This window comes from Bombyx mandarina, chromosome 17 (assembly GCF_030267445.1).
Source record: "Bombyx mandarina strain Sakado chromosome 17, ASM3026744v2".
Taxonomy (NCBI): Eukaryota; Metazoa; Arthropoda; class Insecta; order Lepidoptera; family Bombycidae; genus Bombyx; species Bombyx mandarina.
Window position 1 is genome coordinate 6,846,614 of NC_143223.1, and position 26,792 is coordinate 6,873,405.

A 26,792-nucleotide genomic window follows, 5' to 3' on the forward strand; every position below is an offset into this window, starting at 1 on the left:
TAGACCAGTGACTGACATAAGCAACACAAGCGACAAAGTTTTATTCCAGAAAAATGCAACAAAATTTAACGCGAGTAAAACCGCGGGCTATGTATAATAAACAATAAACCAGACATAATCACTGTAAATTTTTACTACAAAGAAAACCGTGGAGATTAGTTCATTATTGCACTATTTTTTATTTTTTTTAATTGCTTAGATAGGTGGACGAGCTCACAGCCCACTTGGTGTTAAGTGGTTACTGGAGCCCATAGACATCTACGACGTAAATGTGCCACCCACCTTGAGATATACGTTCTATGGTCTTAGTATAGTTACAACGGCTACCCTGCCCTTCAAACCGAAACGCATTACTGCTTCATGGCAGAACTAGGCAAGGTGGTGGTACCTACCCGCGCGGACTCACAAGAGGTCCTGCCACCAGTATACGGAACTATATTGTGAATTATTGTTACAGATTTCGGTTTTACGTTTATTCGGCTTACGTGGAACGTCGGACGGTAGCCGCGGTGCGAATAATCGCAGCGACAAAAACGCGCGGAGCCGACCCCGTCATCTGCCGCTTGTGGCTTCCCGACAACCGCACGCTGACGCTCAAGGCCCGCGTCAAGGTAATTTCAATACACTCAATTGTTTATCAAGCAAAAAAAGTTCCGGTCACCGTCCCCGCCGAACCCATCGCTTGTGAGACTGGTGGTAGGACCTCTTCTGGGTCCGTCTGCCGTAAAGCAGCAATGCGTTTCGGTTTGAAGGGTGGGGCAGCCGTTGTAATTATACTTGAGACCTTAGAACTTATATCTCTAGGTGGGTGGCGCATTTACATCGTAGATGTCTATGGGCTCCAGTAACCACTTAGCACCAGGTGGGCAGTGAGCTCGTACACCCATCTAAGCAATAAAAAAAGGGCTCGACGAGTAAATTAATCCATAGACATAGCTTAGTGAGTTTCTCGCCGGATCTTCTCAGTGGGTCGCGTTTCCGATCTGATAGTAGATTCTGCGAAGCACTGCTCTTGCTAGGGCCAGTGTTATAGTCTAAGATCCGACTGCGGGATTAGTGCGCTCATCGGCTATTTGCTAAAAACCAAATTTTTATGTATATTCATAATTAGGAGAATATATATCTACCAAGTTGCCTATCAAAATTTGGCCGCTAGTATTTTTAATTAAATTATTTTTAATTGCTTTTTGGGAAAAAATTTCGTTCACTTGTTTTTTAAATAAAATATCGTCTACATCACGGCAATTTACATAATGATTTTAAAAAATCACGGTTGCCATTACGCACCTCGGCGCACCTCTTCGCAGCCAGGTGTAAACAGGTATGATTTCGTTACATTTATACGTTCATAACGTATATTTATTAATTATATATCAAATTGAGGTTAATTTTTTTCTATTAATTATCATATATGGTTACCTAAATAAATCTGGCTGCAAATAAGGGTTGCTGGCTGTTAAAGATGATAAATATTTAAGGTAGAGTGAAAGAGAGTTAACGCGTAACATCATTTGCCAGACGAGGATAGCGATTGCCGGCTGTGCGACGGTTTTGCGTTGAATGTTAGTGTTCTCAACCACCGGGAAGTAACAGAGAGTTAATAAATACTCATTGCTTTTTTCGCAAAATAAATATTAAATAAAATTTACAAAAGAATTTGATTGCATTATGAAATATTTGCTCATGGTTGTCAGTAATTGCTAATTGTTGTTACTGGAGAGATGGGACAGCATGACGCTGACGCGACGAGTTCCAATAAAGGGGGAGATAACCCAATAATTGTCTCGATTGACATCATATTTTATGCTGGCCTTCTTGTAACTCTATACTTGTAGAAAACGGATCCAATATACTTCGCTTTTGTTTCCAGGCTATAAGAGAAAATTGGAATTTAAAATACAGTGCAACGTACGTTCTGTGTTTGCTGAAAGACTCCGGCGTGAAGCCACAAGAGACAGTCGGCGGATCCATATCAGTCATCGCCAGTGCTTCACCGAATCGACCGCCGACTAACCTGCTCACGATCCTCGACACAGAACCACAAACTGGAATTGAGGTACCTATAAATTTACTAGTATTTATTTTCTTCTACGAATATTAAAAAGTCAATTATTATTTTGATTTGAAATTATAGAAATAATTGATATTTTTTTACTAGTAGTTATGACGATTTTTTTTATGAAGAGAATTTTCAACAAGTTTCTGATCAAGACACAAATCTATAACATGATTCAATAACTCATATTACACCAACATAGGTGAAGTTTATGGAATGCTGAAATTTTAAAGCTCATCAAAGTTTTGTATCATTATAGACGTAAATGATAATGTAACTGATGTTTTATCTAAACCATTGATAAGCTAACAAGGTCACGACTCATGTATGTACCGTCGAGTGATCCACAAGGGCACATAGAAAACTCAGAATGAACGCCACAACCCAAAGTGGCTTATAAAATATAAGACCAAAGTCCCAGTCTTCAAATGGCAACCTGACTGGTTTGCTGAAGAAATAGGCAGCATATGGAAAACCGACTACATACGTGCTTGTCAAGTTGTCTAGGATGAGGTATTACAACTACAGACGCATTATATGGAAATATAAGCAAGAAAATAATAATCTAGTTTTATTGATTAGTTCTCACTAAAACATCAGATGATTGATGAGACAGTGCAATATCAACAATCAATTTGGCCTCGTTAAGAAACTATAGGTAAAACGCCTTCCTCTGACGTTGCGATGTTTTTAATAAATTCCCAATTTTTTTTGGATATTGTATTAAACACGTTCGAGCTCACAGTCTACTTGTTGCAAGCTTTTTACTATGTTTTTCACTAGTTTTCATTGAGGAGAGTAAGAAGAGACTGATGAATTATTTCAGCACAGTCAGTTACGCTCAGCTACCCGTTACCTTTTATTCACCCAGAAATATTATTGTTTATTGGAATTATTTTTTAGTTCTAATCACTATTGTGATGCTCGCAATCCATCCGCTTTTATTGTTTTTACCTCATACATCTTTAACGAAGTTGTATATTTTGGTTTACTTTTCGATTAAGAGCATTGAGTGCATTTAGAACACAGTTGCTTTTCACTCTGCTCCATGAGGAGTGCTCTGAGGAATTGTTTGTGTTTGAAATTGTTTTTACGATCGCACCGTCCGCCACGCAAATATTAAACGGTAGGCAGCGGCTTGGCTCTCTCCCTGGCATTGCTGACATCCATGGGCGACGGTAACCACTCACTGGCAGGTGGGCCGTATGGTCGTCTGCATACACGAGCAAAGACAGTTGAAATGATCAAATCGTTAGCAGAGCGCGCTTTTGAAGAAATTTGAATAGTTTTGCGGTGGTTAAATGTTATAGAAAATTTTTATTGTGCATATGGATAAGAATATCTAGGAGACCAAACCGAAGACTGTAATTAATTTGAAACATTAGTTCATTTAATAACATACACAACGAAAATTAATCCATAAAAGTAGAAAAATAATAATTATCCTTTTCTAAAGAAAATTTTCAAACTGCCAATCATTACAGGTAGTTTAATAAAACTCTATACCTATCTACCTATACAAACAAATCTTTTATTTTTTATGAGTTGATAGTAATATCGTCAATTTCAAAAACGTTCAACTCGTTCATTGAAGTTTTGCTTAAAAATTATTTTATACTCAACTTTCAAATGAAACAGAAATATTTTAATTATTTTATAAAAATTATAGACTACGTAGTAATTATTTTTAACAACAAATCAGTGCAGTCAAACCTAATATCCGAGCTAGGTATGTCTTTATTTTCCTGTCATATATCATTGCGTTTATATCAGGGCGTTTAGGTTAAAAGAATAATAATAGATACTATAGGGAATAGTTTAATTTTAATTTTAATTAGTTCGCTACTCAGAAAAAGGACTTCAGTTTAATGTTGTTGTGGCCTAAAGGTTGTCGCCTAAGACTCCCAGCGTGCTCGTATCGACGATACGACTTGGCTAGTGTTCAAACTCAGCCGACAGTACACTTTTATTATGAAACACGTAATCAACAAAAGTTCATGAATGTTTTTCACACGAGTGAAGCGATAACATAGTATAATAAAAAACAAAACCGCAAAAATGTATTGTGATGGGGTATCTTGTTAGCCCGCAAAGATAGGTCCCTCAACCCTGCCCATTATGGCGGCGAAGCTGTGATGCGTTCCAGTTTGATAAGTGAGACAGCCGTTATATGATAAAATTAAGACGTCACGTTTCAAGGTGAACGGCAATATTTACGCTATGATGTCTACATATCGACAATGAGCCCATTAACCCGTCTACCAAAACAAAACATTGACTTTTATAATATTAGTATAGACAGTATAGATTAGTTATTTATTTACCACTTCAAAGATATACTTCATCATTTCTGTTATGAAAGTTCTTAGACTAAGTGTTTTTTTTGCTTAGTTGGGTGGACGAGCTCACGGCCCACCTGTTATTAAACGGTTACCGGAGCCCATTCACATCTACAACGTAAATGCCGCCACCTACCTTGAGATACAAGTTCTAAGGTCTCAGTATACTTACAATGGCTCCCCACCCTTCAAACCGAAAGGCATTACTGCTTCACGGCAGAAATAGGCAGGACGATGGTACCAACCCGTGCGGACTCACAAGAGGTCCTACCACCAGTAGGTTGAAAGTTGAGTTAAGATTAGAATACAGCACGTAATAAAAGTACTATAATTAAATTACTATTGCTTTTAAAATTTACTTAACTTACTAATACTAAGGAGTTGAAAGTTACGGGCTTGTACGACCTCTGACCTACATTTTCTGGAGCGGAGCAATCCGCCATTCTGTTTGGAAGCGTTAGAAAGCTTTTATTCGTCTGAGAAATAATGCGTCTGAGAGTTCGGCCTTGTGTGTCAAGGTACGATGCTTAAGGACTGACGGTATTCATGTAATAGAATCTTGGTAACACCAGGTGGTGGACCTTTCCCTTTGTTTTTATTTTTACGGTCTGACCTTATTTTATCTAAAGGCCATATAAAAAAAATACAATATCACAATTAGAAGGTTGTTTTGTTTTCTTGGTTTATACAGGTGGTTTTGCAATAAGGCAAATTTTAGATCATAAATTTTATGTACATATATATTTGAAAATAAACTGTTGGCATGTCGATATCATTTTTAATATGATTACGTACGAGGTGATCCAGACGCCACACAAATATTTATTAATTTAGACACAATATCATAATTATTTCGAATTCGTAATTTTACATTTATGCTTTTTAATAAAAAATCCTACTAAGCCTTTTCGTTCCAAACAAATTGTTTACGTTAACCATTTAGTAATAACAAGTAAACCGATAAACCGATAAGAAGTAAAATCTGAAGATTCATTGCACGAAGTTTTTATTTTTTATTTTTTTTATTGCCTTTGTAGGCAGACGAGCATACGGCCCACCTGATGGTGAGTGGTTACCGTCGCCCATGGACTTCAGCAATGCCAGGGGCAGAGCCAAGCCACTGCCTACCAAATACCAACAAGCAGATAGATATTGTTTAATTTACTAATTTTAATATGAAAAACATTTTCAACTTTAACATATTAGAAATGAGCGATTAATCTATGAGAATTGAAACAAAAAAAAATCATTTACCATTTCGAATTAATTCAATTATATCATAATTCGTTCTGCAGTTGAATTACACTACAAGTACAAATTGCTTTTCTTAAAATATAAACTGGAGCGGAATAATCTAGGAAAAATCGATTTCTGAAGGAATGACATAAAATTTAATGTTTTCTTATTATATAATTGATTAGAGCACGCAGCACATGGCGCTAATCGATTTTGTAATACTAGTGGTCTCGCAGTAGTCGAAATTCGACTATATGTACACTATTATGATTCTATTTACAAAGATTATTATACTTCTATAATCACAAATTTCGCCAAGACTACACTATAGAAAAATATTAATAAAGTCAAACTATATTTAATATATTCTCAATTTGACCACAGACTTCAAGAACAAAAGTTTGACAATAAATAATATACATGTGTGCGTCAAATACATGGTATGTAGTGTGTGTAATGTTTTCTTTATTGATTTAATGTATCTTTTATGCATTATTTAAAAAAAATATTAGCATTGTGCACTTCTTCTCTATATTCTCTATAGGAAAATTTCATACTCCTCCGTCCGCGAAATTTTCGTAAAAAGGGATACAAAGTTTTTGCTTCACGTATTAATATTCTTATTATAATTGATTAGAGCACGCAGCACATGGCGCTAATCGGTTTTTTAATATTATTATTCAAGTCAACACTCCACATAGCGTCATTGCTTGTCATTTTGTATTTCAAAATGCACAGCGCCGTTATTGGAGCATCCTATTTAAAGTTCGTCGAAATGATCTAATCTCTATTTATATCGAATATTGTTCGTTCATCTTATGTCGGTTACGGTGACGAGTTCATCTAAATTTAGACAGATAGAGATCTTTTACGAACGCCTTATACACCACAAGTTAAAAAAGTTGAAAAACTTATTATAAAAATTTCAATGTACTTAAAGTTGGCAACTTTATCGCAAAGTACGATCTCTTTCAGCAAACCCTTCTTAGTTTCCACAAAAATATTTTGGTACTTTGATAATTGAATTTAAATGGAATACATGTAGAATTTAATATGAGATCTAGATTATTTCTAAAGAGATATTAGGTGCCAATAATTCTTATTTTTATTTCTACGATTTTGTATACGTTTACTATTTCAATTTATTTATAAAATAATCAAATCAAATCAAAGATTTGATTAGATAAAATTAGTATTAGATAAAAAATAAAAATGAATAATTTTTAAATGAAAACATTATAACGAACGAACTTTGAACTATACGGCTCGTCACTAAGCCTTGAGTTAGATAAAGCGTGTCACCATACGAGTATTGTAACTTGACAATTACGTATTTTATTAATGTTACTTTTTAATTACCTTAATCAGCCACTTTGAGATATGAGATGGAAGTCTTAATTGCATTGGTACGCCGAGGATCGACATAAAATTAACAATATATATTCAAATATTGTTATAAAATTCATACAAGATTCGAATGATCAAAGTATCAAAAAATTTCGTTATTCAGTCATAATCTTCTGATTAACAACAAACCATTTCTATAATGATCACCTAGCGTAAATATATTTCTTGGCTCAAAATAAATAATAGTTTAAAAAAACTAAACAAATACGCTTTTACAGAAAAAAATTATTTTATTCATTTTAAATAAATTTTAATAAATTAGAATTAAAAATAGTGTAAGAAAAAATGATCTTATTGTAAAAAAAAACCGCTTTTTTACAATAAAATGATTTTTTCTTAAAATAAATTAAAAAAATTTTTTCTGTAAAAGCGTATTTCTTTACTTTTTTTAAACTATTATTTATTTTCCATTTTTTAGTTGAATTTCAATTTTTTCATAATTTTTTTAAAATATTGAATTGTCATCGGTCGTTAATAAGTATGCCAAATTTCGAGTTAATCCGACGTTTTGAAGGGGCTCTAAATCATGTTCAAAGATTCCGGTACATACATACGTCTGAAGCTAACTAATAAAAGCGTATTAAAAAACCACAATACGGATTTCAGGAAACACTGCACATCTGCGTGAAGCCGTTCCATTATTCGTACGCGCGGGACGAATGGCTGGTCGAATGGTTCGAATTCAATCGTTTGCTGGGTGCCAGTCACTTTTACATGTACAACGAGTCCCTGAGCGCTCCGGTCGGGTGTCTGCTCGACTACTACAGGAAACAGGGCCTTATCACTCTGTTGCCTTGGAAACTGCCGATTGTATCCAAAGCTGAAATTCGGTGAGTTCAACGAAGTTTTTTTTTTTTTTTTTTTTTATTTTTAATTTATATTTATATATTTATTTATTGCTTAGATGGGTGGACGAGCTCACAGCCCACTTGGTGCAAAGTGGTTACTGGAGCCCATAGCCATCTACAACGTAAATGCGCCAGCCACCTTGAGATATAAGTTCTTAGGTCTTAGGTATAGTTACAACGGCTGCCCCACCCTTCAAACCGAAACGCATTACTGCTTCACGACAGAAATAAGCAGGGTGGTGGTACCTACCCATGCGAACTCACAAGAGGTCCTACCACCAGTAAGTTATATCCAATATTTTTTTTACTGCTTACATGGGTGGACGAGCTCACAGCCCACCTGGTATTCAATGGTTACCGTAACCCATAGACATTTACAACGTAAACGCCACCACCTAGAGATATGGGTTTTAAGGTCTCAGTATAGTTACTATTTAATAGCACCTGCATGTATTTTATAATATGTATGTAATATAATATGTTACTCACATCTCAGATCATTTGGCTTTAAAGTAATCGTTGGCAATATACTTATCTTTGTAAATATTTTGTAATTATTTATCAAGGATGACATTTCAAAACCTCAGCAACTTGATAATTAGCCTGTTGATCTGGCCGAGTCACTTTTGTGTACACAGTATCAGTGAGGGACACGGATGCATGGGTTTTTTTATTTGTTGGGAATATTTCATTTTGTGATTTAATTTTTTTCAAGAGTACATTAACAAAGTACAGTTGAGTGCCTTACTATACTAAATAGACTACTATGTTACTATGGACTAAATACACAAGATAGTGGTGCACACCAGTGCGGTCTTTAAATTCGTTAATTCGTTATGTTAAAAGGATTTTTTTGTGTATGTGTTTATGTACTGTTTTATAGAAAACTAGTATCCGTCCGCTTCGCTGGGCATTTAAAATTAAGATTATTATTTCTCACCCCCACAAAGATTCGCATCATTAACGTTCTCGCAACTGGTGTAGGGATTCCAACACTCACATAAATATTAACCTATCCATTAAGTACGTGTATTTTCTACATGGATACCAAGTTTCAAGTAAATCGGATGCATGGTTCAGTAGTTATAACGGAACAACCGTAAAAACCACTGTAGATTTATATTTTAGTATAAATAGTATAGATAAAAAAATATATTAGCATTCTGCACACCTTCACTATATTCTCTATAAGTGTGAGAAATTGCATACTCCTCCGTCCGCGCAATTTTCGTAAAAAGGGGTACAAAGTTTCTGCTTCACTTAAGAATACTCGTATATAGATTGTATTGGGTTTTTTCCAGTACGGAAGGTCAGTTCGCGGCGTTCAACGACTGCCTGTACCGGTCGATGTCGTCAGCGGGATGGCTGCTCGTCATAGACGTGGACGAGGTCGTGTTGCCGCACCGCGAGCGGACGCTCCTTGCGCTGCTGACGTCACTCCGAGCCTCTTATAATCCACCATCGAAGGCACCATCCGCCTTCCTGTTCCGGAATGCATTCTTCTATTTGCGCTGGGAGGTAAGGCTGGGTTATTCGTTGGATTATATAAAAAACAGGCACACTATAAGTTCAGCGATTCAACAAACACGACTTTTCTTTTTTATTTCTTATAAGAGTGGTATTGAATATATTGGTGTATGGTTTCGCACCTCCCCAGTCTTGATTGTAGCTAGTTTCTACGGTTTAAATTCATGTTCTTGTCGTAACATTTTTTTTTTATTCTTGTTCTTTTTTTTATATATTTTACATTGTTGTGGATTGGTCGGTCTGATGCTGGTGTGCGCGTCACTCCGCATGTGCCGGCGGAAGATCAGCGCCGAAGTACCGATTGTTTCGTTGCTGTTAGGCATTGCTGAGCCGGTAACCGTTTCGAAGCCTCGTTATTTTTGTTATCTTTTTTATTTTTTTGTACCTAATTTATGTTTGGAATAAATGTTTATTATTATTATTATTATTACTTATATAATTTTAGCTTAAGCCCAATTCAAAGACGCTGCCAGATCTCGAAATACTGCTTTTTTATGTTTAAACAAAGTTTTGGTGGGTAGTTTGTAAAATAGTAAAATTTCTACTTATAACAAATAATGTACATTTATAGGTTTTGCTGATGGTAGGGCGTATTATGAGCGCATTAGAATAGGTACAACCTTACCACAAAGCAGTATTGTGTTTCTGTTTGAAGGAAATAACGGTTGTTAAACAAAAAAAATTGAACCCCAGACCTCCTGTTTGTCCCGTCAAGACAATGGCCACTTAACACCATATAAACTAATTAATTTTCTAAAAAAAAAAAAAAATTACATACCTATCGAAAAATGCACAGTTTTTAAAAACGTCGTATTTTATTAAATGAAAACAAACAATGAGATTAAAGCAGTAAAAGCAACATTAATTGTTATAACTTTAGAGAGGAAGCGCGCTCTAATTTGTCCATACAAACATATCCCTCTTGTTTCCTTCCTAGATAATGACCTTAGAACAAAAAAAATATTTTGTCATACGATCAGCACAGTTTAACCATTAACAATGTTACAATTAAATTAAAATAGATACATCAATTTTATCGTTGAATTTCGAGTCAAGTCATTGTTATTTCACAATGTATTGTGTATTCGCGTTTTGGCGCCAATCTTTGTTAAATGCTATTTTAATATTAAAATTGAGTAGGGCGATAAAGAGCACTTAATTGCTGTGAAAAATACACAAAGTAGATACCGAGTTGAATACATTTTTTGGAACTCGCCATCGGCTTGGTATTAGTCGAATGTTTGTGTACCTGACTTTAGATAGAGACAATGAAATGTCCTCTGCTTGTGACAGAAATTCGCTTAGGTATTAGTAGTCAGATATTCAGAGACAAAAAATAGAGAGCGAGCGAGTGAGTGAGAGCGAACGAGAGCGCGAGCGAGTGAATGAGAGCGAACGAGAGCGCGAGCGAGTGAGAGTTAGAGATAGAAAGATGCGAGGTCGCAATTCGGACAGGCGATTAAAGTGACGTAGGAACGAATCCGAAGAGATTGTGTTAGAAATTAAATATAACCTACATTTTCTATTGAAATCATTTCAATTTGCAGCTTATAAGACGCCTTGGTTATTACTTAGCCGTTATTATAAAAATAATTAAGCTTTAAAAATCAAAAGTAATTCTAAGGCACACAAAGGGATGTAAAAGAGTGTCTAGTTTTATGAACTAAAGTAAGATTTAATTAAGCAGACCGACCCAACTTATCCTCAAAGCCCTACAACATATTCTCGATTAGTCATTCCAATCCAACTTTAGTGATTGTTTACTGAGGTGTTGGCTATGCAAGTGACTCAGGTATATTTTTTCCCAAGAGATATTATATGTATCGGTCAATGTAGATCACGATAGAATTCTGAAGACGGTGATGATTAAGACTCTTAATAACAAGTTCTTTCAGCAAGACTCGATCCACATAGGAGTGGCTGAAAATACTTTTCCAAATTAATCCAATGGAGATCGTTTCTAATGAGATTTACATTTTAAAATGCTGTTATAATGATGTAAAAAGTAACGCATGCTACAGTAATAAACGTTTCATCAGATATAAAAAAAAACTATGTTTTTCCACTAAAAGGGTCTTGTCCTCGCGTTCTGTTATGAATTTATTATTTAAAAAAAATGAGGAATCATTTAGAAATACAGAAATTAACTTTTTTTTACTTTTATTGTGACATCCACACATATTGTAATTTACAATACCAACAAAGTCAATTCCAAAGTCTTCTTTGCGTCATTTTTGGATAAATATCCTGACTTAATAATCCTGACTGGTCCAACATTGGAGCAGAAATTTTAAATGGGTATTTTCAGCCGAGTTGGAGGTTTCTTTGTTTTGGCACACAGGAATTTTATACCACTGGAATATATTTATATCTTCACACAGGGTAGATGTGAAGCAATCAAAAGTATCCTGTCTATCTGCGGCAGGCCAAATCATATGATATATATTGCGTTTTTAAATATGAAAGTGCAGGTCAATGACTTTGATCTGTCAAAGTTCGACAAAAAGTATGGACAGCAACAAAAAAATTATCATCTAATTTTTTGTGAATTTTTGCCTAATTATGAAGACTATTAATATGTTTGTTTTAATGAGCCATACACACCTTTATAACTGTCTTGATATGTTGAGTACTGTTGAGGTAAATGAAACATGAATTTAGATTGCATAAAAAAAAACCACCTATTTAAAAATCAAGGTTGCAACGCTGTCGGGCTCTATAATCTATGGATGGGCGACGATGATGATAATTAATTACTCAAGTAGTGATATGAGTGGAATCGGCAAGCTCTAAGATTTTGATTATAAATTAATATTAATTTTTTTGACGTGACAACGTCTTATAATTCGATGGAGCCGGCTGCACGGACGAAAAAACATGACTTATACTGCCTCGCTCTGAGGCGTTCCATTTAAGGCTTGAAGTGCAAGCGAAAGCGCGCAACGAGCGACAAAGAGGCACAATCGGCCTCCGCGTTCGGCAGCTTCGACATCTGTCTCTCTCCTGAGTGACTCCTACTTGAGTGAGCGATGCATCCGCGTGGACAGCTGCTATAGAATAATACATTTACATGTTTTCGTCAAATATGAAGTTCAGTAAAAAGTGAATGTGGTGTCAATTGTTTATAGCAACGATAATTGCGATAATTGAAAAATGAAACCATTCCATCAGTATTTTCTTATGACGTTGTCACGTTCAACTGTCGTCAGTAAACCGACTTTACAGACAACCGATTTTTTTTTAACTATTTTTTTTGATTTGACATCTATGACATCACAATATGACGCAGGTCCATGCACATTCTTAATTGAAACGCATTATACATTTTTGTTCTACTTCTGGTTTCGCTTTACGAGTATCATTAACGTTTGATCTAGTTTCAAATAACCACGGTGCGAAAGAAGTTTCCACTTCTCAAATCACAGCTTTTTTTTTATTGCTTAGAGTGATGGACGAGCTCACAGCCCACCTATTGTTAAATGGTTACTGGAGCCCTGGAGAACTAGAAGTTAAATGCGCCTCCCAAATCGAGATCTAAGTTCTAAGATCTCAGTATAGTTACAACGGCTGCCCTACCCTTCAGACCGAAACGCATTACTGCTTCACGGCAGAAATAGGTAAGGCGGTGGTACCTACCCGCGGGGACTCACAAGAGGTCCTACCACCATTAATAAAATTATTCAAGTACTAGCTGACCCGGCAGACTTCGTAGTGCCTCAATCACTAAATAAAAGACCTAAACTTTTGTATAAAATAAACTTAAAACAAACCAAAGGAATCCGTCCGACGGGGGGGACGCTAAAGTGAACACAAAATATTGTAATTTTTATTTAATTCCGAATATTTTCATATTTATTTACCTTTTAAACCTTCTCTGGACTTCCACAAATAATTCAAGACCAAAATTAGCCAAATCAGTCCAGCCGTTCTAGAGTTTTAGCCAGACTAACGAACAGCAATTCATTTTTATATATATCGATTCTAAGCTTATTCAAGTAAGCTTATTCAAGTATCTCCGCATCGTTCGCTCCTGATTGTCTATCGATCGAATGCAGGACGACAAGGAGGCGACGGCGCCGCTGACGACGGCACGCAAGACGCGCCGCTGGGCGACGCCGCACGCGCTCAAGAACCGCAGCAAGTACGCGCTGCGGCCGCGCGACGCCGTCGAGCTCGGGAACCACTTCCTGTGGGAGCTCGCGCCGGGGGCCAGCTCCGTCGGCGTGCCCACCGACAGGGCCTTGCTCCACCACTATAGGGTAAGACATACCAGATTTCCCTAATATTCATCAGCTCACCTTTACGTATTTAAATTGTATCTCTTCAATGAAGGAGCGTTACGTATCTGATCTTTTTTACTAGTGGTAGGACCTCTTGTGAGTCCGCGCGGTACCACCACCCTGCCTATTTCTGCCGTGAAGCAATAATGTGTTTCGGTTTGAAGGGTGGGGCAGCCGTTGTAACTATATTTGAGACCTTAGAACTTATATCTCAATGTGGGTGGCGCATTTACGTTGTGGATGTCTATGGGCTCCAGTAACCACTTAACACCAGGTGGGCTGTGAGCTCGTCCACTCATCTAAGCAATTAAAAAAAGAAAAAAAAAGACCAGTGCTGTTGGATTGGATTGGTGGATTGGATATTTCAACTTTTGAACTGTGAATGTTTCGTAATAATAATAGTAAACCGCAAAATACCGACTGAATCTTTTTCAAAGTTTCTTATTTGGAAGAGATCACTTATAGCGATGATACAGCCCATAAATGATGACACAGCCCGCAGATGATGTGATCCGGTGTAGCAAAGGACCACGTCTTGTAAGAAAACGCATACTTAACGCGTATTCACGAACGACTTTCACGCAACAGTTCAGCTGGTGTTGAGTGGTTTTCGGAGCCCACAGAGGACCCAATGTGGATACCGCTTCCCAGTTTGTGACGTGAGAACGACAATTTGTCTAACAATTGTATAGTATAACTTCTGTCTCACTCAAATGAAAGGCATGGTTGCTTCGTGGCATACAATAAGTAAGCTGGTTTGGCTAGGGCAGAATTTGTCGCTGCTGCAGAGAGTTGGGCATAATCGCATCATTATTTACGAATCGGCCTTTAGGTTATGATGACATCAAAATTAGTGAGGAAAAAATTTTTTTTTCTCGGAATAAATATGTTAGTTGTTTTCCCGTCATCTACTAGGTATTTCATTGTTTTCCTCTTATTGTGTAGCTTTAAGAAAATAGCTGCATGTTGTATTTAATAAACTCGGCAATCATAAAATTGTACATACTATAAAATATTTATTGTAACCTAAATAGGAAAAAACAAATTTGTTAGGAGATATAAGTTTCGTTTTCCTTTGTCAACTTTTTTTTCAGCATGGGTTATTGGTGTACTATACTTAGTCTGGCCATAAATACTGTTACAATTAAACATAAAAAAAAATCTATTGCAAATAACATTTATTACTTTTACAGTGTGTTAGTTTAATACATAAATATAAAACAATTTCAAGTATAAAAAGCTTATTCGAAGTGGTCTCCATTGGCTGCAATACAGTCCTTTAAACGTTGAGGCCAGTTATCAATAGAAGCACGCACTCTTTCCATGGGAAAAATTGTCACTCCCAATCGTACGGATTGTTTTAGGGACTCCAAATTATCATGGCGTTTAGAGCAAGCCGTACTCTCTAAAACTGACCATAAATCATAATCCAGCGGATTAAGATCGGGGTTAGACGACGGCCAGTCTTCAGCTCTGATGAAGTCCGAAACGTTCGTTTCGGACTTCATCCCCTTACACCTTACACCTTAACACCATGTTCAATGAACATGGTGTTGTTAGGGGGCTTCACTACCTTCTCAAGAATGGTATCTTGATACACTTGTGCCGATGTTTTGATACCTTTTTCACAAAAGTATGGCTCTGTCACTCCTTCATAGCTAATACCCCACCAAACCATCACTGAGGTCGGATAGTGGCCACGTTGCACTCTGTCGACTAATTGGGAAGCTTCCTTAGAGCTTTGAGCATAAATACGGTCATTTTGTTTGTTAAAATGTTGCTCAATTGTAAAAGATTTCTCATCCGTAAACAAAATTTTTCTATGACCTCCCTTTGCGTACCGTTTCAGTAGTTGTTTCGATTTTACCACCCTATTCTCTTTTAAATTATCAGTTAGAAATGACCAGTACATCTCTTATAGGCTGCAAGTCCTAAGTCATCTTTTAAAAAACGCGACATGGTTCTAGGTGCTATGTTCATCTCCCGAGATAAAATCTTTTGCTTTCGGACAAGATTTCTTCGAATGCTTTCCCTTACTGCTTTGACCACCTTTTACGTACGAACACTAAGTGGACGGCCAGATCTTTTTCTGTCACAAACAGAGGAGGTCTCATTGCACCTATTAATAGCCCGGTACACAAACATTTTACTAATACCAAGCGTATGGAGAGTTTTAAAAATTGCATTTGGCTCCATACCTACTTTGTGTAATGCAATCACAGCGATTCGGTTCTCTTTATCACCCCACTCCAATTTAATATCGCAAAATATTGTACAATGTATTGGCGCCAAAATGAGAAAACTCAATGAGCAATCATATAAAAATGACAGATTCCAAATTCAAATGTAATATTTGGTTTATTTTTAATTGTAACAGTATTTATGGCCAGTCTAAGTAGTGCATTAAAAAACATACGTCATTTTCTTAAATAAGTATGTAAATAATAATACTTGAAATAATTATTACTCAGTGTATAATTATTTTAAGTGGATAAATAGTAAATAGAAATTTATAAAGTAGACCAAAAATCACTAATAAATCATTTCTCTTTTGTAATTTGTGATAAAACTGTAATTATTTGCTCTCTTCGCATTTTTGCGAGCTGCAGCCATAATTAATCCAACCTCAACTAATTTAGTGTCGAATATAATATAGTCGTTCTATTATTACTGCCGATTCAATTACAATTGTACCATTATCAGTTATTCGAAACATCAAATTAAATTGAAATGATTTTTTTTTTATTGCTTTGATGTGTGGACGAGCTCACAGCCCACCTGATGTTAAGTGGTTACTGGAACCCATAGACATCTACAACGTAAATGCGCCACACACCTTGAGATATAGTTCTAAGGTTTCAGTATAGTCACAACGACTGTCCCACACTTCAAACCGAAACGCATTACTGCTTCACGGCAGAAATAGGCGGGGCGGTGGTACCTACCCGTGCGGACTCACAAGAGATCCTACCACCGTGAAATTGTTCTATTTATGTCCACGGTGAACTAATAATAGGTCAGCGCATTCGTATAACACCATTGTCATAATTAAAAGTACTTTTACTGTCTGAAATCAAACGTAAAAGTCAAGAAATTATTTTACAAGTAAATTGACGGTAGTTCGCACAATATTCAAATGTCGACGACGAACAACGCTTCTGTCGTGCGTGGCCATGCAAAACTGTAAACTATTCGAAAATTCGAAAATAATATGACGATAAAAAAGGCGATTTTAAACTGTAAAAGTACTCTTAATTATGTCTTCGACGCGCTTTTTTGTTTACCGATTCCGATGACCTCGAGAGGTCATATTAGGTTCATCGACCGAGTAGGTGAGCTCGCGGGGTCCTAATCTGTGTAAAGCTCTAAGCTTCCTTTCGTTTACTACTAGGGGCGCTGTTCCAACTCCATACAAATTTGAGTTACTGTGACAGGACCACAGTAAGCTATTGCTGGTGGTAGGACTTCTCGAGTCCGCACGGGTTGATACCACCACCCTGCCTATTTCTGTCGTGAAGCAGTAAAGCGTTTGAAGGGTGGGGCCGTCGTTGTAACTGTACTGAGACCTTAGAACTCATATCTCAAGGTGGGTGGCGCATTTACGTTGTAGATATCTATGGGCTCCGGTAACCACTTAACACCAGGTAGGCTGTGAGCTCGTCCACCCAACTATGCAAAAAAAAGTTAACTTTTACGCGATCGAGAAGTTAAAAAACTCGCTCTAAGCACACTGGTGTTACGACGCGCGCAAACCCTATGATAACACCATCGCTTTTTCAGATCGCATGCGAATTCGGCGGCATGAACTGTCTGACGGTCCCGTCCACCGTGGACCGAACCGCGCACCGGTGGACCGACGAGCTCCAACAGAGGATAAACACCGAGAGGAAAAGCTTAACCATCGCCTGCCCTACGTAAATACACAAAGAAAGGTTTAAAAAAAAAAAACAATCGAACAGTTCTTATTCCCTGTCAGGGCTGCGCCGAAGTGATGATAAAAACAGAATTAAACACGTTTCAAAACTTCATAAAAGACTTAAAGGACTAATTTATCAGTGGCGAATCTTTTTATTTTTTTATTTAGCTAATCTAAGATGAAGCGATGCAGTTGTAAAACTAAATAATATTAGAATGTTTCTTGATGTGTTAATGTCAAATACGTAGGTAGGGACTGCTGATTTTAATGTGACTTAGGTCCTTTTCACACACATTCGGTTTTTTAAACGACACCGAGTCGGTACGCGAAAATACATTAAAAAAAAACAACTGTTCAGTTGCTTTGGTATTTAAATAAAAACGCATGTGTGTGAAAAGGCCCTTCCTTATACTTCTGCTGCAGTTGCTCTCAAAGTTTCGTAAAAAAAAATTACATATATTCTATAACGTCAATGAGAAAACTATGATTATTATTGAGTTTAAAATTCCGCGGTCACGATGCAGCGTGAATGCAATTAATTTAGAGTATAGTTTGCTTCAGTAAAACCATCAATCACTTTAGATATTCTGCCTAAAACAAAGTTTTACTGAAATGCTTTTGTTAGATTATAATTTTTAGATTGAATTGTGTTAGTAAGACAAGCAATATTTTAATCGAATTGCCCCAAAAATATTAGAATATATCAAAACGTCATGCCATAATGTTGTGGAGGACCAGTTACATAATTTCATAGTAAATTTAATAAAAAAAGTACATATATAAAAATAATTTAAATTTACATCCTACTCTAATTATTTAACTACTTGTAATTACTATTAATTAATATGTTTTAAGAGCGATTTGTTTATGTTTAAATCATTATTCTGAAGAAAAAAGTTTAATAACCAAAATGGTGTTGAAAACGGCTGAGTTTAAATTAGGTCAATAGAATAAAGTATTCTAAAAGAGTGCCATTGTTTTGCCGGTTAATGATTTGCTCAATTTATTAGATCTGTACTTTGACAAACTAGTTTAAAAGTCTTAGGATCAATATTAAATCCAGTCGCTGACTGTCATAATGTACTGTAATTGTTTCTTATTGAGTATATCTGCAGTGAAAGATTTTGTCTGAGAAAATAGTTTTGCCACCATCAAGATGAACAGTTTTATATTTTATAGACACGCGCTCAGTGATGTGCTTTCAAAATAAAATTTAATTTATTTTTTATCAAATTAAAATTCAATTTAAGATTTAAATGTCGTAGGTTTATTTACTCTTATCGCCGCAATATTAAATTCAGTGATGACATAATAAGCGTTCGGCGGTGCGCACTAATTAATGCGCAATGAAATGTAATGCAAACACTGAAAATATTGGACCATTAATATCTGGTAATTGATTCCTGGACCGTGACGTCATATGAACGCGTTAACAAATTTTTGCTTAAATTTATTTTATATGGAACGAAAAATATTAGTGCAATTTTAATTCTCCTGCGATTTACATATTATTATACTTTCATCTGCGACAAAATAGAATTTCAATTAAGTTTTTTTAATTATTTATTAAAAGAATAGGCTATTTAGGCTATTATAGATGAGAACAAAAAACACGTTTATAAATATCTAGATGAACAAATAGATTACACTAATGCTCCATAGGAGGTTGCGCATTAAAACCTATACAGGCTGGATTTCAACATAATATTTTAACTAATTAAATATCACAATACTATCGAAATTAATCTATGTATGTATATAATATAGAAGTTTGTGTAAATACAGTATTACATGTTAAACATATAATAAAATTTAGAAACTTCATGTAAATATTGTACACGTAATAAATTGTCAGTCTTGGTAGTGTATAAATAAACATTATTAACATTTTTTAGCGAATCTTTTAATGAGTTCGCACACTGTGTTGGGAAACAGCAATTGAAACCAATTGCTTTTTTCTCTAAAAAAAAAACTTAATTGTGCACGGTTACTAACCTTTCCTATTTTGTTCCTAAAATATATAAATATGTAGTCAAAGATCAAGCGATGAACGTTTTTGTTGATATAATTATTGTGATACTGAAATGTACTCATGGGCTACTCGATGCTGAGAGTTTATGTCATTCCTTAAGTACTTAAAATAAAAAAATAATGGCTTCGTTTTTTCGTGATAATAAAAATACAATATGACGTGCATAATGCAATTAATATTTTTATGTATAATTTAATTATAGTAATGATCAAGAGACAACATTAATATTTTTATTTTGTGAAAAAACAAAATTCGAGAAGCCGTAGATACCACAAAGTGAATGTCGTTGCTAACTTTGGTACATGAGATCGAAATTTCCATTGCCCTATCCTTACCGTATAAAATGGAATGCGTAGTTATTCGTAAGTGAATTATCAATTTTCCATGTCATTATTGTGTAAGATTTTTATTAAAAAAAAAATACTTAAATGTTAATTTTGTGTATGTATTTTGGATAATTTTTAAACCGTGCTTGAAAAATGGTCTCCTTATTTTAGACTTATCAATGGAAATCTCAACGCTAAGTTTATTTTTGATTGAATTTCTTTTCTTTTTGTGCAGTATATTCAGTCTAAGCTTTTTGAATTACTTACAGTATGTTGAGAAAAAGAAAACAATCAGTATTCATGTAAGATATCATTAAAGGAAGAGTTGTTGTAAGTCACATATCAGCGTGTTTTACTATCATGATGTATCTAAGTACATAAAGTTATTTAAATCTAATTTCTACAATCTAAAACGTTAAAGTTTGAGAAGCACATGCCGTTCTAATGAGCGCTACACACAATGAAAATAGTATAAGTCGATATTTTTTAATCTAAACTATATACATGAAATGTTTTTGAAATTTAAATTTACACATAGTCTTTAAATATTGAACAGACGAAATTGGCCAAAGTATTAATTTCGAAATTATTAGATAGCTAGTAGTTACGTAGTGTAATAATACACTTTATATAAATGAATGTAAAAACGGGCAATGTACATAACGCAATGTTGTATTTAGTAGATAGGTAACAAATTCCTTGCTTTTGTTATACTTTTAATGTTCCGACACAATGTTTGAGCGTTCGTTGAGAATACAGTGTGTTGCTTTCTCCTCGTTTTTTTTTTTTTTTGATATATGTACTGTACTAATATTTTGGAATGAGGTGAAATACTCTTTGGTAAAAAAAAAAATATCCGTGGAATCAAAAAGTATGAAATGATAGTGTCCAACTGTATTCAGTTACATCATAACAAAACATTATTAAGATGAAATTTCACACGGAAGCTAACGTTTCGTAGAGATTGGCGTTTCTAGTGACAAAAAAAATATATGTGTCTACATTTATCTGTGATGTCTATTTTAGAGGCGAGGACTTGTATTTGTTCAAAAGAAAATTATTTGTTAGTTAAATGTTGAAAAGATCTTTTTAAATAAAAGGATATTGTCTTTCTTTTAATTTTATTTACCTTGGACGTCAGCTCTGGTGTTTTAAGTGACATGAACTTCATTAAATCAGCACTCAATGAATTAATGGAGTAGTTCAGATAACTCAATGTCGTCGTGGTCTACAGGATACGACAACAGTAAGCTTAATACCTAATAATTAAATGTTTTTGAATATTTTTTACTATGAAGGAATTATATCTTGTAGTTTCATATTGTGGAGAGTACTTAATGGTAGGCAGCGGCTTGGCTCTGCCCTTGACATTACTGACGTCCATGGGCGACGGTAACCATTCACCATCCGGTGGGTTATATGCTCGTCTGCCTACGATGCCTATTAAATTGCCTATTTATTGGTTGTAAGGTGTCTTGTGATCTCGTATGGGTAGGTGCCACCACTTTATTCCACCATTTCATTTCTAATGAAGTAAGTGTTCCGATTTTAATAGTGAGTTACACAATAGCATTGAGACTCGGACATAATGTCTCAAGGTAGGTTTTTATTTATTTATTTTTTATTGCTTAGATGGTTGGACGAGCTCACAGCCCACCTGGTGTTAAGTGCTTATTGGAGCCCATAGAAATCTACAACGTAAATGCGCCACCCACCTTGAGATATAAGTTGTAAGGTCTCAGTATAGTTACATCGGCTGCCCCCCACCCTTCAAACCGAAACGCATTACTATTTCACGGCTGAAATAAACAGGGTAGTGGTACCCACCCGTGCGGACTCACAAGAGGTCCTACCAGTAAAAAAGGTGTCGGCTTTTGCGTTGTTGACGTTTATGGGCTTCGAGAACCAGATACCTCTAGGTAGGCCGTGAGCTCGTTCACTCTCCTCGGCCGTAAAGCTGTTGGCAAGTTCATTATTTCTGAAAGAAGTGCACTTTCCAATAAGTAATAAGTGTAAGTCGTTGTGGCCTAAAAGATAAGACGGTGCATTTGTATCGAGCAATGGACTGGTGTTCGAATCCCGCTGGCAAGTACCAATTTTTGTAATGAAATAAGTACTTAACGAATGTTCACGATGGACTTCTACGGTGAAGGAATAACATCGTGTAGTAAAAATCAAACCCGCAAAATTATAATTTGCGTAATTACTGGTGGTAGGACGTCTTGAAAGTCCGCACGAGTAGGTACTACCCTACCTATTTCTAGTAATGCGCTTCGGTTTGAAGGGTGGGGTAGCCGTTGTACTGTAAAAACGGACCTTAGAACGCATATCTCAAGGTAGGTGGCGGCTTTAAGTTGTAGATGTCTATGGGCTCCGGTAATCATTTAACACCAAGTGGGCCATTAGCTCATCCACCCACATAAGCAATAAAATTAAAAATAAACTTTCCAATAGTTATTACTAGTGCTCGCCCTGTGATGGAAATTATTGAGGAAAAAGAACCTACTATTTCTAAATTATTTTGCTTGTTAGCACTATATTTTGACAATAGCTCCGTAAATATAATTTAGTGCATATACAACGATGCAACGCAATAACTGCAACACGGTCTTCTTTAAGCGTCCACTCCATATTGAAAAATGAGTAAAATTCTAAAAGTATACATTTTTATTTTCATGAACAATTCGAAATTCGAATTCAATAAACTTTTTTGTGGCCAGCATTCTAAAAGAAAAGTTTTTACTGTGTGACAATACTTATGATCTGACTAGTTAGATACAGTTTGTATTGCTGACGATTTTTGATATAGATATAAAACGACACGATATTCCTAGTGCTAGGTCGGTTTCGTTATGCAGATACATCAATGTAGTCAAATGTAGTCCCTTATAAATAAATAAATATTTACTAACGATCACGCCACGTTAACTGGTCCCGTGCTAATTTCGTAAAGAACTTGTGTTACAGGTACCAGATAACGGAAATAAATGTAAGATTTTTATTATACACATACATATATTTAGTTTACATCCATGACCCTGGAAAAGACATTTTATATTTTATCATACAGATATCCTCCCTTGGCGGGATTCGAACCCGCGACCCTCTTGTGTAGTGACCATGTCACTTACCACTAGACCAGACGGCCGTTATAGATGTATTGTCGAACAACAATCATTAGAGAAAACTGGGCAACACACTCGTCGTGCTACACATTAATGAGCAGATCGATAGAAACAGTCTATGTAATTACATTTCGATCAAGTTCAAATATTTTATCGATTTAGTTATTACTTTGTAGTTCTTGGTGTACACGTACCGCCACAAATAGAGAGAGATGGAGAAGTCTCTGAAAAGCCGCAACTAAGCAATAAGTATGCATAACCACGACCACTCCGACAGGTTTTATTTATTTATCGCTAAGATGTGTGGACGAGCTCACAGCCCACCTGGTGTTAAATGGTTACTGGAGCCCATAGACATCTACAACGTAGACGCGCCACCCACCTTAAGATACAAGTTCTAGTCTCAGTATAGTTACAACGGCTGCCCCACCCTTCAAACCGAAACGCATTAATGCTTCACGGCAGAAATAGGCAGGGCGGTGGTACCTATCCGCGTGGATTCACAAGTGGTCCTACCACCAGTAAGTGTACGACTGAGAAGAAAGAAATCCTTGGTGTTGGTTGGTTGGCTATTGGAGCAAATGGAACCAATACGTTTGACGCCCGTATGACGCTGAAATTTTAAATGCAATTGAATAATGACCAGCTTTTACTTCCAAACGCTGGCCATTCTAAAAATAAAATTAAATCAAAATTAATACATCGTACGACAACACAAATATAGTTCTAATGCGTAATATATACCTACGAGATTTATAATTTATATTTCGGCGGTGTCACAAATCATAGAAGATAACGGTCGGCCGCTGTGCACCGACCCGACGTATGACTAATGTACCCAATTAACTGGAGCGCGCTTCTAACACCCTCGGCGTGTTTACTTTTTCACCAACTTGGATCACAAACAAATGTTTGCTGACCGCGGTATGTACAGCGATTTGCCTAAATTATGTATGACTGCAGAAACATTATTTCTTCATTGAAAGCCCAGTAGTTGAAATGACTTTGTTAGATGCTTGAAATGAGATTTTGTAAGCACAGCAGAACCCTTGAAGTCCCTGTGCACGTCGTACAGAATCAAAGTTGCAAGCCATGTTAAGGTATAGGGCTCAATATATCAGTTTTGTGTCCTAAGATTTGGCTCAGCAGCTTGGATAAATGTTGAAATTCTAGAGAGTAAAATGATGAGTCGTGTTATTGATTAAAAATGATTGACGGAGATCTTCGCGTCCGAAGGTTGGGTATTAGAATATTTTTGCGCCACTTTGAGAAGGCGGCACGACACGAAAACCCTCTTGTCGTGGCCGCCGGAAATTATATACCCAATCGTGCGGACCGTACGGTCAACAGTTGACGTCGCCCCAAACACGTCATTTCGGATCCTCCCGATCCACTAACGGTGTTTTAGGTGCCTCAAGCACCGGTCACCGTAAGCTAACCCATAGACATAGCCCACTCAGTTTCTCGCCGGATCTTCTCAGCGGGTCGCGTTTTGATTCAGCTGTAGATTCTGCGAAGCACTGCTCTTGCTAGAGCCAGTGTTAGTTAGCAACGCCTCCTGGTTTGAGTCCCGAGAGCTCATCTACAAACGTTAGGGCGAAGCTGCAATAGCCTCTCAAGGCTATCAGCATAGGTAGAAAAAAAAAGCACTGCTCTTGCTAGAGCCAGTGCTAGTTAGCAACGCCAAGTTTTTTTTGCAGATCTCATGGCCCAGTACTGCCAATAAATGTATCTAAAACCCGGAAACAAGGACGTAGGGAAGTAGATGACGTTTTGCATAATTATGTCCATGAGTTGATACTGTCTACTAGATTTGTCGACAAGACGATTTTTTTGTTGAAATAGCAGCTCGTAATACTCTTGTATTTTTTTATTTTATTCAATGGTGTTTTAAATTAGTTATTATGTCGGAATTTCAAAATAATGTGTTAATTTATATTTGTTTAATAATTTCCTATTAAATATTTCTGATTATAACGTAAATCAACATATTTTCCTGTATTTGCTTAAGCCTCTCACAAGTCCTGGAATTATGTATTTTAGCGAATATTTGTATTTAATTAAATGCTATAAATGGTACTTTACAAGTGTGTGAATCGTCATGACTTCACCATCCATTCAGCATTTAGTTTTATCACCGATAAGAATCAGCAAGGAGCTCACTACTTTTCACCATGATCTATGTATTTAAATAACATGTAAGATACAGAAAAGTCGCTTAAGCCATTATTTAATAAATAATTAAATTAACCCCCACTCGTTATGAACTTGATCTTTATTTACCCATAGATAATAAGTACACTTAATATATAAGGTGGTAACGACATGTTGTTACAAATATACCAAAAAAGTGTTTATACCTATAAATTTTGTTTGAGACTAAATTTGACTAAATAGTACATGTAATCCCAACAGTTTGAAAATTACCCCAAAAAATAAGCAGTAAAGAAATTGAACTGCTTAAAAGGTCTTTTTGTTCGGAACGTGAGGAGCGTAGCTGTGATAATTGTTTTATCTTGCTAATTTTGTGTTTCTTCAAGGTTAAACGTGTAACAATAGTGACCGTTTAGCATAAATGTGCATAAGTAAGTATGGAAAAATGAAACCAAATTGCCGGACGCGGTTTCTCGACTCAGTCCAAAAAGTCTACGTCAGTAAATTCTCATCATTTTACTGAGACCATTTCACTATATCTCATTTCATATAGATAAATTTTATTTGTATTCAATTGATTAAAATTGAAAATACATCAAGTTTAACTCATTCTAATACGTAAAATTTTCCATTTAACAAAATATGTCTGTATTTTATTATAATAATTGGATATTTGCATTAACTCGACACTGGTAATAATGGCAGCGCAAGAAGCCACTGCCACCATACTGAAAAAAAAAGAAGAAAAAATCGCGTAAATCCGCTGCACTAAATAAATAAATAAATAAATTCGTAACATACGCAGTCTCGCACATTCAAAAACGAGCTACATAATCGCCAACCGCATTGAGCTTCGCAATCACCTCCTTCGCTAGAAGTAATAGTGTTCTGTGATCACCTCTGTCTCCGATAATAATTGACTGGATGATGACCATGGTCTTTTTTTTTGATAACGCCATCTTGTTGTGTCTTTAAAGCGGTTAGTTGCCCTCAATTAAGAAAAATAGTGTTATTATTCGCCAATAGATGTCGGGAAGAGTTGATTATTGAAAATACGAATAAAACAACATTTTCTGAAAATAAATCGTAGCTAGATCGATTTATCGCCCCCGAAATCCCCTGTGTACTAAATTTTATGAAAATCGTTGGAGCCGTTTCCGAGATTCAGATTATATACATAATATATATTAATATACAAGAATTGCTTGTTTAAAGGTATTAGATTGGTGAAAATGGGCAGCTGGTCACTGAAAATGAAACCCATGTTCTAAAATTAAGCTACTGATTAAATTCTGTTTCTCTTCTTACATTTATCCTAGTATATAAACACCGAACACAATCTACTCACAACAAAATGACGTGGATCGGTGACTCACGGAAACACAGGATATTAGATGTACTATAACTTTACAGGAGACGCTTGTGTCAACGTATGCTATAATGTAATTGTATTTAACGTATGTACGTTATATTAGCTTTTTATAATATTTATCAATATTTCCTGTTAATTGTTTTAAATTACTTGAGGTCATTGTTATTAACCAAC

The 26,792-nt window shown here is 35.9% G+C and overlaps 1 protein-coding gene across 1 annotated transcript in view; it reads left to right on the forward strand.

Moving 5' to 3' along the window:
- The window catches only part of LOC114253166 (uncharacterized), a 51,715-nt gene extending 30,637 nt beyond the window's left edge, over nt 1-21,078 (forward strand). Inside the window, exons 3-8 of the mRNA XM_028187927.2 lie at nt 458-611; nt 1,871-2,056; nt 7,645-7,868; nt 9,188-9,404; nt 13,469-13,672; nt 17,474-21,078. Of these exons, the coding sequence (XP_028043728.2) occupies nt 458-611; nt 1,871-2,056; nt 7,645-7,868; nt 9,188-9,404; nt 13,469-13,672; nt 17,474-17,611 (1,123 nt within the window). The 3' untranslated portion in view covers nt 17,612-21,078. The remainder of the gene's footprint in view (nt 1-457; nt 612-1,870; nt 2,057-7,644; nt 7,869-9,187; nt 9,405-13,468; nt 13,673-17,473) is intronic.
- Nucleotides 21,079-26,792: the final 5,714 nt, after the last annotated feature.